General features: G+C 41.4%; 1 protein-coding gene across 5 annotated transcripts in view; it reads right to left on the reverse strand.

The window, feature by feature from the left end:
* The window catches only part of TNRC6C (trinucleotide repeat containing adaptor 6C), a 126193-nt gene that overhangs the window by 76437 nt on the left and 37029 nt on the right, over window positions 1–12727 (reverse strand). For all 5 annotated transcript variants that reach the window (XM_060080598.1, XM_060080597.1, XM_060080600.1 and 2 more), the window contains exons 2-3: window positions 2859–2958; window positions 2089–2110 (exon numbers count right to left, since the gene is read on the reverse strand). In XM_060080598.1, the coding sequence (XP_059936581.1) occupies window positions 2089–2110; window positions 2859–2921 (85 nt within the window). In that variant the 5' untranslated portion in view covers window positions 2922–2958. The remainder of the gene's footprint in view (window positions 1–2088; window positions 2111–2858; window positions 2959–12727) is intronic.

The raw sequence follows: 12727 nt of genomic DNA on the forward strand, positions 1-12727 counted from the left end.
GGGCGTGTGAGAGAGCGCAAGGCAAACTTGGCCCTGCCCTTCTGGCTACACAGAACAGAGTAGGGGAAAGACTCGAAAACGCCAGAAGGTTAGAAAAGAGGACTTATTGCTCCGTGTGAGTACTCATACTATTCCTACAACATATCTCAACGTTCAGTCAGGCCCAGCTTGTGTTATTTAATACACGTGTCCAGTTGGAAATTCAGAACCACCACCTTGCAGGCAGCTAATTTTGACTGGAACCAGTAATAATGGAGAGTCTGAGAAAAATTTAGACCTCGGTGCTGCTAATATTTATTAATGAATTACCTAGCGGCACTGTTAGATTATTTATAATTCAAAAAGCATTTTTTTATTGTTCAGAAGGACGTTAATAATCATCATTATGTTCTGAGGCTAGTTATAGTTAGTACAGTTACTGACAAATTGCATCCAAAGGAGCAGTATTTTAGAGAAGATAAAAGGAAAAGATAAAAACCCAGTAGGGTTTGAAGTCAGCAATGAAAATACTCATCAGAACAGTAACAGAAAATAATAACTCTGTGTAAGGTGGCAGGACAATGTAATTCATGATCGTTATACAATCATAAGCAATTTGTTACTATTTCAAGAGAAAATAATCATTATGACAGTGACAACAGAACACTGCTGGTACTGAATCAGGTTGTAAAAACTTCTCAAAATGTTAAAAAAAAAAAGGAAACGGATGCTTCAGAGCAATAATTCTGTACTTTTAAATGACAATTTTAAGAAACCATTATTTCTCATTCAAGATCATAATTTCAAAACAACCATAAGCCACAGCCCTTTGGGCCCTTCTGACAAGTGTTTTGTAAATTCACACTACCACTGAGAGTGTAAGAAAGAAAAACGTCCTTTTTGAAAACTATGCTGTCTTTAAATATTTTTTTACATGAAATCCATCTCTTACCGTGGCTCTGCTGTGGAAGCTCTGCGGCCGCCTGTGCTGGGGTCAGATGCCCGGGCTCCCTCGAGGCCTGTCCTTACACTAACTCGAGGCCAAGAGCAAGCCACGTAAGTCACACTATCGGCCTCAGTTTCTTCATTGTCAATTAACACCTGCCCTGCTCAATTATGAAGTTCAAATGAGATAACATAAACTCTACTTTGAAAACCATAAATGTCAAACAAAAGTGGAGCCCTTCGCTGTGGCGCTGCCTGAGACACAAGCCTCTGCAGAGCATGTGTCTGTGTCTACAATTATATGTGACAGTCCAACAGAAATAAAACTTACAATTAATCACAGGCAACCTCTAGTGAGCACCAGCTCTGTGCCAGGCACCAAGCCTTGTCCATGTGGATCTCATACAGTCGTAAGATAGCTCTATGAGGTGGGAACCATTCACCCCTTACTCTTCTCATTGTAAATATGAAATACCCAAGGCTTAAAGATGTGAAGTGCCTTGCCCAAATTAAACAGAGCTGGTCTATGCGAGTCCTGAGTGTGTGCTTCCCAGCACTGGACAGTCCCTGAACACATCAAGTATGAAGTGCGGAGGCTCCGAGCGTGGCTTCCTTTCTGCTTGTCCTCCAGCACATCACACAGAGATGCCCAAGTTCCTGTGAGAACCACATACGTTCTCATCCACACTCATTAAGACAACCATACGCCAATTCTGGACTTGGAAAATAAAAAAGAAACCTTTCACACATTATTAAGCAAAAAGGGAAGAATATAGAAAGAATATACCTCTTTTTATTATAAAGAGTTGGCAAAGAGAAATTGGAAGCTTTAAAAAAATTCAGTATCTTTGGTTGTTCTTACTCAAATTGGACCAATTTTATCAGCTTAATCCTTGATTGGTGGAAATCAAACCAAAGGAAAATTATAAAGCATTGTTTAGAAAGGTAATGTAACATTCTTTAGGCATTTTCGATTAAGCATATGCCAATTAAATGCAGATGTAAAACCAGTGATAAATGAGGAATTTCACAGGGAATAGTAAAAAGCAGATTCAAAGGCAGGGTGAGATTCTTTGTTTTTAATCACCAATTAAAAAAAAAAGTCATCATCATAAACTTTGGTACTCTCATAAAATGTATCCCCCCAAAATAAAGTAAACTTACCTTTGGTTTTTTGATCAGCAGCCTGAAAAAAAAAAATCAGAAACTCTTTAGGAATAATGTGTAGGATGTACACATCCATATGAAAGTTTATAAGCAGACCTTAATATTGGAAACTTTAAAAACAAGTTTTTGCCCAGTTATCTGATTAAAATTTACTACTGGGAAAAATGTATAATTGTCTACATGCTATTAATTATGTGCCAATATTGATCTAAAGGCAAAAAAATCTATCTGGAAGCTCACTTAAGCTCTGTATTTTAATACAAACTAAAACGTATACAGTTTCAACTATAAGATGCATTAAACCGTTAGGCAAGAACAATACAAATGGCATAACTTGGTACATTAAATGCCCTAAAATTCAAGCCTGACCATAAGATACACAGTAGGACTTTAAATTTTAATATTTACTAGTACAAGTTGTAAAAGAACACTTGCCAAAGCTGCAAAAATTATTTCTATCTTTTCAAATAAAATCAGTTAAATGGCCCTTAGACATGGTTGCTCTGGACAGTTCAGTTTAAGTAAAATAGCATGGACATTCTTTACTACCAATGACTAAAATCAAAGTCCTTCAAAACACAGCTCTAGTATTTCTGATTCCTTAAAAAAGACATTCTGTGGCTGTCACCCTTTATCTATGTCACTAGCACTGTAGATTGAGCACACTGAATTTTAAAAGTAAGAACCGAACCTCTGTAATGCAATGGCTATAACGCGGTGAGACACGAGTGATGACAGAAACAATGAACGAGGAACTCTAGCCAAACCTTTTTCTGAGCACCTTCCTTCTTTTTCTTTTCTTCCTGCTTTTTCTTTTTCTTTTCTTCCATCAAACGTTCCTCTTTTTGTGTTTCTTCTTCTTTCTCCCTATTAAAAATGAAGTGGTATTAGTATAATGTCCATTTTAAAATTTAAAAATGAAAAAAAAAAAGAAAAGAGAAAACATTAGCTGCAGAAAGTTTTAAGCCAAACAGTTTCACGTGTGGTATAAAGAAGGACATTTTTGAGAAGCAGTGTTAGAAATGGACCTTCACTCCTCCCCCCGTCAGCTCCACTTCTCTGTTAAGTACTAGAACACGTGGCCCTGACTTCTTTGGCGGTGTTCATTCACTGGCCCACGTCTGTTGAACACCAACCTTTTATCAGGCAGTGTACCAGGCATTAAGGGTACAAGTCCCTCGAGTCCAGCCCCAGACCAGTACTTCTAGAAGTGCTGTCTCAGGGGCCACCATCATCGGAATCTACCTATTGAAAGTGTAGATTCCTGGGCCCCATACCAGCCCAACCAAATCAGAGCCTTTGCAGGTGATTCTTATGCATCCCTTTTATGTGGGCTGGACAAAACAATTGTTTTTTAAACAAAGATGCCTACACAGCATGGTGAGCTACTGTAAGGGTACACTGGAACATGGCATAGAGCAACACCTGGAAGAGTGAGGTAGCCTATGAGCGACGGCTTAAATGTGGCAAAAGTGTCTGGCTGGAATGGGGTGCTGTGTCGGTTATCAATTTACTGCCTGTCAGCTCCAGATTCACCCTCCAGCACACGCTTTGCCAATGATGGACCCGTCCCCTCAAGCACTTCTCCTTCCCTGTGAGCGCAATGCAGAGGTTTCCCAATGAAGGGCGCTAGAGGGGCTTGTAGCAGCGAGGGGCCGTCCCACTGTCTCTGGAAGCTGCAGGGTGGGGTCAGCATGTGGCTGAGGACACCTGGTGAGGACCCCAGCCAAGGACTAAGAAAGGGCAGTCTCTTAGCAACCTTGCAGCTCTGGCGTGATCTAGTGTCACCTTCCAGTGACCCTGTCAACACAGACACTGTGCACTGCGGGCCTCCTGCTACTCGCCCCACTCCCACACGAGTCTCTGTGGCCTTCTCCCAATGATGTGGCCACGGCCCTCCTGACGGGGATGCCATGTGCTCCGTGCCTGTGGCACTGACACTGCCACGTGGTCTGCACACCTGCACGCCTGGCCATCAACTGCAGCTCACCACCAGGAGGGCTGCCACCAGGGCTCCCACCTCCTGTGTGCCCGTGTGGCGGGCTACCGGCTTTCCCGGGCTGGAGGAATGCTTCCTGCTGCCAGCAACTGCCCACTGGCTGACCTGGGCGAAGCTGGGAGCCACTCTGCCATCCAGGGGGCTGCACCTACAGCTTCTTCAGTGAGTGTGAGCTCCAGCCTTGGGGAGGGGCCCCCTCCAATCGGCCCTTCCTCAGGTTCTCTCCCTCAGCCCTAGCTAGCTCTACAGTTGTTCTCTTACCACAGTTTAACTACTCTTTATAATAAACGTACCCTGTTTATATCACCATGTAGTTTCTGTCTCCTCACTGGGCCAGACTGATACAAGTGGGAAGGAGGATTTAATAGACTAAGCAGAAGGAACAACATGCACAAAAGCCTCAGCAAAACATCATTGTCCAGGGGCTTCCCTGGTGGCGCAGTGGTTGAGAATCTGCCTGCCAATGCAGGGGACATGGGTTCGAGCCCTGGTCTGGGAAGATCCCACATGCCGCGGAGTAACTGGGCCCGTGAGCCGTAACTACTGAGCCTGTGCTCCACGACAAGAGAGGCAGCGACAGTGAGAGGCCCGTGCACTGCGATGAAGAGTGGCCCCCGCTTGCCACAACTAGAGAAAGCCCTCGCACAGAAATGAAGACCCAACACAGCCAAAAATAAATAAATTAATTAATAAACTCCTACCCCCAACATCTTAAAAAAAAAAAACAAACATCATTGTCCACCCATCACTGTTGTTTAACTTTTTAATTTTGGAGTTTGTTTTTAACCTGTAAATGTGTTGACAACTACCACATGCATAGGAATCTCAACCTAGTGTCCGTTTGTACGTATCTGAATGCCATCGTAATAAAAATAACTTAAATCAACGAGGTGGTGGTGATGGGAGGCACTTAGAGATAATTCTTCCTTTAAAACAGTAGTTCTTGGCTGCTCATCAGAATCACCTGGGAAGTTTTTAAAACTTCCAATGGCAAGGCTGTATCCTTTTTCAGTGAAATCAGGGAATTGAACTCAGACATCAGCAGTTTTAAAAGCTTCCAGATGACTCCAATGTCCAACCAAGGCTGAGAAACAACTTTTAAAAGGAAGTCAGTACATTTCCCAAGCTTGGGAGCCAGCTATTATTCATTACCTTAGATGATACCTTCCAGGAATATTTTCATGTTATAGGATGCAGAGACACTAAGAAATCTGTGTTTAAATATTCTTACAAGGTACAGGCAAGGCCTGTGAGTGATGGGCTGTTGCTGTAATCACCACGCTACTGCCACACATCTAGGGAAAAAGTGAACAGATAAAAACTGGGAATGTAGTGGCTATCCACCGCTACTGTTATACTTTCTTAATCTACAGCATAACGAAAGCCTTAAGTTATCTTCAGATATTAAACTTAATAAAGAAGGCAAGCAGAGCTACATTTTAAAAAAGGTATTCTATAGAAGATGGAATAAAAATGATTTTTGCTTGATTGGATTACTCTGAAAGTTAAATTAATTAGAACCAGCTATTTCCCCAGCAGTACAGTTAAGGTTTTACTGTACTGGTAAAATAAAATGCTGTAAATAAACAGCTCACGTAGCCCTGAGATATCTTACACTTTCCTGCCTGAGCTCATGTTCCTATGACAAAGCGCGATTCAAATGTATGAACTTTAATACAGTTTTATCTAATATCCCCCTAACTAGCACTAATTTCTTCTACCTCTAACTCCTGGTATACAATTCCTGCAATTTTTCATTAATAATTAAAAAAAATCAACACTGAATCTCATTTTTACTTGTAAAGTAATACATGCTCATGAGAAAACATAAACGGTACAAAAGATATGCTAACAAAAAGACAGATTCTTCCTTCTCCAGTGTCCGCAGGCTCTCTCCTTTGAGGTAAGGAGTTTTTTAAAGAACGTTCTCTCTCTATGTGAATATATGGTTGTGTATCTTTAAAAACGCTTGGATCCCTATTTCTTGACTTATCAATTTGAGATAGTAACAATTTAATTTCTACAATGATGGATACGGATTTGGTTCTTCAGACCCCTATCTTCCACCCCATCACTGCTTTGAGTTCAAACGATGAATGGCATTTGCTTTAAAAACAGTATGTTAATGTTCGCTGCAGAGCTAGGTAGGGTACTGTGAGGACATTCTTCTTGTGTAGCTGCTTTTTTTCTAGAGTTCCTAACTGTTCTTTTCCTCTTGCAATATCCTCCTTACAAAAACTGTTTCTGTTTTTTACACATCCACCCTCCTCCAGTTTAAAAACATGAGCTCTCTCCTCAACTGCATTCTCCAAACTCCTTTCCAGAGCCTCAGTCCAGCTCACTCTGGGCCGGGAGCACTCTGCTAGAGTTTTCTAATATCCTCTAGTTATTTTATTTTTTTAAAAAAATTTAATTGTGGTAAAATATACATAAAATTTGCCATCTTAACCATTTTTACGTGTACAGTTCAGTAATGTTAGTCACATAGTTGTACTACCAATCTCCAGAACTCCTTTCATCTTGCAAAAGTGAAACTCTGTGCCCAAGAAATAACTCCCCACTACACACCCCTCTCCCCAGGCCGTGGCAACCACCATTCTATTTTCTGTCTCTATTAGTTTGACTAACCCTAAGCACCACACTGTGGTTTTGATCTGCATTCCCCTAATGAGAGTGATATCAAGCATCTTTTCATATGCTTCTTGGACACTTGTGTATCTTTTTGGAGCCTACTCGTTTATCGTAGTTTACATATTCCTTATTTTTAACTCTGTATCACTGTGTCATTTCTATCAATCCAGATTGATACAGTGGGAAAAGAGGAGCTAACAGACTAAGCGGAAGGAACACTGTGTGCAAACTCCTCATCACTGCCCACCCATGAATGCTGACCTGAACTTACCAACTCGGTCATCTTGTGACTTCCCTTCTCTTCCTCCTTGAATGATGCCCTCAGTTATGCTGGAATTGGCTACCTTTTTGTTTCACTGATGGTTTGGCTGAGCACAAATTCTAGGCTGAAAATCAAGTTTGAAGGCACAGTGCCCCTGTATTCTCGCATCCAATACCTACTCAAGAAAAGTCTGATGTCATTTTGCTGTTTTAGTCCTTTCTAGGTGCTTCCCCCCAACCCCCGCAAAGCTTCTTTTCACCCATGGGATTCTGAAATTTCATGATGATGTGCACCTTGGTATCTTTCTCCCCCATTATTTGTGCTTAGTATTTGGCTGATGCTTTCAATATAGAGACATTTCTTTCAGTTCTCTATTTTATTGAAAACATCTTCTGTTTTCTAGACGACACATATTAAGTTTCCTGGAGGGATCATCATAATTTATCTTTATGTTTTCTACTCTTTTTTGTTATTGTTCTCAATTTTCTGAGTGCTTAACTGAACTTGGTGTTCCAGTCCTTCTACTGAGCTTCTTATTCCATGATATTAAATTTTTATATAACTTTCTTATTCTCCAGTTGCTTTTTTCCCACAATACTGGGTTCTTGTTTTATGGATGCAAATCATTTTTATGCTAGCAGAGGATATTAATTAGGGTTTTTCTGAAGTTCTGCTAAATTTTCTGCATTGTTTCCTTTCTGAACAGTTCTTCCCTTAGACTCCGTTTGATGTGAGAGACTTTTCTCAATCGTCTGGTCATCTTTGGTTTGACCGTTCAGGCTTAAAAAAAAAAAACCAAAAAACCAATTAGTTTTGTGTGCATGGGCTGGACTTGTTTCCTCATTGGCTTTGCTTTAGGGAGACAGGTTGGGGAGCTGGCCATTTTGCTAAACTAGCCTCAAAGGCTAAAACATGCAGCCTTTCCCCTGATTACCAAGGTGCTTTATTCAAAGTATTAGCTACTAGACCTTAACCACCTAGAACTGCTGAAATTTTAGATGTCATTATTCTGAATTCTGACCATAATCTCCTTTCCTATTTCCACTGTACCCATTCACTATCTTTACCAGAAACTCCTATTCCTTGTCTTCCATTTTCTTCTCAGCTATTTTCATCAGTTCCTTTGCTACAGAGCCTAAACCTTAAGATCATCTCATATGTTCACTAATTCAGTCACTCAGGAACTATACAACTAGCATATGTTATTTACTGTGGTAGGCACCAGGGACAAAGAGAGGAATTGATTCATTTAACAAATATTATAGCAGAGATTACAGCAGTGACAAGGCAGAGTCCATAAGCTTTTAAGGATATTCATATAAATAATGCATCAAATAAATGATCACTACTATAACAGCGATATGTACAAAATGCAACGAGAACATAAAAGTCTGCTGGGTGATGCCCTCCTGCTTATGTTATCTTTCTATTATAGTTAAGGGGACCTTATGTCCTGCTTTTTTTTTTTTTTTTTTTTTTGCGGTATGCGGGCCTCTCACTGTTGTGGCCTCTCCCGTTGCGGAGCACAGGCTCCGGACGCGCAGGCCCAGCGGCCATGGCTCACGGGCCCAGCCGCTCCGCGGCATATGGGATCCTCCCAGACCGGGGCACGAACCCGTATCCCCTGCATCGGCAGGCGGACTCTTAACCACTGCGCCACCAGGGAGGCCCTGTCCTGCTTTTAATGAACATTGTATGCTTCCTTCTGTACTCTGGGCTGTAAGTATCTTGGTGGCAGGACTGTCTTCTGTCTCTGTGGCACCAAGAAAAGCCTGTCATCATTCAGGACATTTCTAGGACCAACTTCTGGTCCATAATCTCAGGTGAAATTTATACTGGAAAAAAATCTTCTATATTTTCTTTTCAAGGGAAACTTTATTTTCTGAAATGACCAAGTAATATTTAATAAATTTCTATCTACCTTTTGAGGCTAGTAAGATTATAAACTGTATTTTTTTTTCCTATGTGGAGAAGTTGTGAGATTTACAAGTCAAGCTGTAAGGGAAATAAAGAAGAGGGATAGCCAGGTTGTGAGAATTTCACTTTTAAATTTTAATTTCAACTTAAAAAATTAAATTTAAATACATATGATTTTATATACATGTGTACATATAAGCATATATTTTTTCCCAATATAACCTTTGCTTTTGTTTCTCATTTGCTTGGCATCCCTTACTCATTCTTTCTTCTCCCTCCACATCCATCTCAAAGGTTCACTTCTCCACCTCTCTTCCAGATGACCTATGTAGCCACCTAGTTCATATCATTCTGTGCCTCTCTCCATGCTCATGTAATTATATGGAAACATACATACCTATATACTTTTACAAAGGATTTTATTTGATCATTGTTTTGTAACACAGGGATCATGTTATGTAAACTTTTTTGCATCTTGCTTTTGTCATTCAATGTGTCTCTCTCCTCATCCCCTCTCCCAACTGATAGATCTAATCCATAGCCATTATTTCTAATGGCTACATAATATACCATGGTGTGAATGTTACCATATTCTATTCAGTTATTCCTCTATTCATACACATTCACTTCATTTCCAGTTTATCACCATTACAAATAACTCCAGCTTTAGTCTATCTAGCTTCTGCTAAAGAGAACAGCATTGCTTTGATTAGTGATATAGCTAATGCTTCAGTAATAGTGAAAACTAGGTAAGGAGAAATCTCATACGGGGCTCAACTTCAGGACCCAGAGCAAGTCTGAAGGGGCAAAGTGGACATAAATTACCTATACTTTGTATGGCAAGGTATACTGTCATGGGTCCCTAGTATACTGAATTCTATTGGAAAGAAAATATTTTTAATAATCTGGATTTTCAAGATGCATATTTCTTTTATTCTCAAATAGTTTAGCAATCACTGGATTAGGAAGCTTTGGGTAGAGAAAGAGCCACACTCATATTTTGGAGGCAGCTAGAAGAAGGAAGGGTTGGGAGGTAGGTGACCGCCCATAAGTGGAGCCTCTATGGGTATCAATCATCTCAGTATTCCTAGCTAACTACACCTTTTCCCAGGGAAACATGATTTGACAGTTGTAGCCACCCTATGCCAAAGTATTCTAGGTGGAAAGTCTTCCAAATTTCCAGTCTTTTATTAGTTGATTACTCCCTTTTTGCAAATGAACGGGATTCAAAAAAGAGGGTGGGCTTGTTTTTGCCTGTGAGGTTTAGTCACCAGAAACTGTAACCTAGTTTCACCTACAGGACACATCACAGCTTATACTCTGAAGTTAGACTCCAATGTCATGTCATTAAAATATTCACTAATTCAGTGTGTGTGTGTGTGTGTGTGTGTGTGTGTGTGTGTGTGTGTGTGTGTGTGTGTGTGTGTGTGTGTGTGTGTGTGTGTTATATTCTGTTATATACAGTTTGGCTAATTCAATTAGAATTTCCTGGCAGGGTTTACGTTAGGAAGAGCTGGTTAAGTGTTATCAGACAAAATTAAAAAGGGAAGGGGAAGGAAGAGGTATCCTGTCCAGTCGTCAAATAAATATTTAAGATTCTTAATTTTTTAACAGGTATTTGAATACCCGATACAGCCTTGTGGGCAGTACGGAAAGGATAAGACATAAAATAGTCTTAGACCTTGAGGGGCATAGAATCTAATAGGAAAGTGACAGTAAAGCTTGAATTATCCTTAATACTTGATAGATTATGGAAATAAACAGAATGCTGTAGTAGATAGCTTATGCTTGAGATTCAGAGTCACAGAACTAGGTTCAAAAGTAAAGGTCACTAGTGTAGGAGGTCAAGAACCTGTAGGCTCAAGTATGGGCTGGACTGGGTAAAAGAACTGGACTGTCATGCAGTCATTCAGCGTGACACCAGGACGTGGGGTGGAAAAGGGCACCACAGCTCTGACAAATAGGAGCAGAGGGTGGAAGGAAGAGTTTTTATTTGAGGATTAAAGGAAAACACAGTTAGAGAGAATCTAAGGTCTCCTGATGTTCACAGCTTTGTGTAACGCCCTCCCCGTGAGTGTGGGAGGGACCCGTGACTTGCTTCTCACCGCTAGAATATGGCAAAGGTGATGGAATGCTGCTGCCTTAACTACATTAATAAGACTCCATCTGTTTAGCAGACTTGCTTTAGTCTCCCTTTCAGGTGTTAGCTTTGAAGAAACAGCTGCCATGAGTCCTACTGCTGCAAGGAAATGAATTCTCCCAACAGCCTAGTGAGCTTGGAAGCCCACCTTTCCCCAGTCAACTCCCCTCACACACACACCCCGCCCATGAAAACCCAGACCTGGCCTTGACTGCAGCCTGCAGTGGGTCCAGCTAACTAACCCATGCCTAGCCTCCTGACCCACAGAAACCGTGAAATAATGAATATGTATTGCTTTAAGTTTGTGGTAATTTGTCATGCAGCATAGAAAACTAATACAGGTCGTGATTTAAGACTTCTGGGGCCAGCCAAGATGGAGTAAGCCCACCACAGCCTCTCTGCCACTGATTACCACAAAAGACTGGATGAGGTACAATATAAATTCAAAAATACAAACTATGAAAAGTAAACAAAAGCAGGTGGACTAGGCAGAGGAGTCAAAACTTGGGGAGGTGACTGTATGGGGGCGAGTTTCTCACCTCCCCTCCTCTTGAAGCTGGTTTGTTGTAATTTTGACAGAAGGTTGGCCCCAGTCAAAGAGCTGTGCTGTGCTGTGGTGGCCCAGGCAGCTGAAACCGAGAGAAGCCCATCTTTCTGAACAGAGAATTAGGAAACTGAGCTCTTGTGACCTAGACAGTGTGGGGGACCCAGAGAGCAATCAGCTGGAGGAGACCCCCAAAGTCTGTGCATAAACTTTCACAGCTCTGGGTTCACCTTCGAGTCATGCTTGTGTGGGACAGACCCAAAACAGCGAAGCAACTGCTTTGAAAACTGAACTACAACTTCAACTACCCTCCCCTCTTCTCCCCCAAGTCTTGGGCTAACCCCTGAGTGGCACACGGGTGGGCCAGGCCCAAAGCAGCATAGCATAGTGAAAGCTATGGAAACTGAACAACATTTGGACCACTGCCCACAGGAGGCGAGACAGACTTTGTGGTCTGAACCTAACTGGGTTGATTGCCTGCTAAAACAAAAACAAAACAAAATAACAACAACAGAATCAACATGCTCTAGAGGAGTTTAATAGGACTCAAAGTCTATACAACATATTCAGAATGTCCAGGATAAAATCCAAAATTACTCTTCATACAAAGAACTAGGAAAATGTGGGCAAACTGTCAGGACAAAATACAAGGGATACCAACTCCCAGATGACCCAGGTGTTGGAATTATCAGACAAAGACTTTAAAGCAGTTATTGTAACTATGCTCCAGGAGGCAAATAAAGGTAAATGCCAGGGCCTCCCTGGTGGCGCAAGTGGTTGAGAGTCCGCCTGCCGATGCAGGGGATACGGGTTCGTGCCCCGGTCTGGGAGGATCCCATATGCCGCGGAGCGGCTGGGCCCGTGAGCCATGGCCGCTGAGCCTGCGCGTCCGGAGCCTGCGCGTCTGGAGCCTGTGCTCCGCAACGGGGGAGGCCACAACAGTGAGAGGCCCGCATACCGCAAAAAAAAAAAAAAAAAAAAAAAAAAAAAAAAAAAAAAAAAAAAAGGTAAATGCCCTTGAAACAAATGGGAATATAGGTGTTCACAGCAGATAAATAGAAACTGTAAAAACAGAAGTGGAAATTTTATTCATTCATTCATTCATTCACTTATTTTTTACTTTTTGTCTGTGCTACGCAGCTT

The sequence above is a fragment of the Mesoplodon densirostris genome, chromosome 18 (assembly GCF_025265405.1).
Source record: "Mesoplodon densirostris isolate mMesDen1 chromosome 18, mMesDen1 primary haplotype, whole genome shotgun sequence".
Taxonomy (NCBI): Eukaryota; Metazoa; Chordata; class Mammalia; order Artiodactyla; family Ziphiidae; genus Mesoplodon; species Mesoplodon densirostris.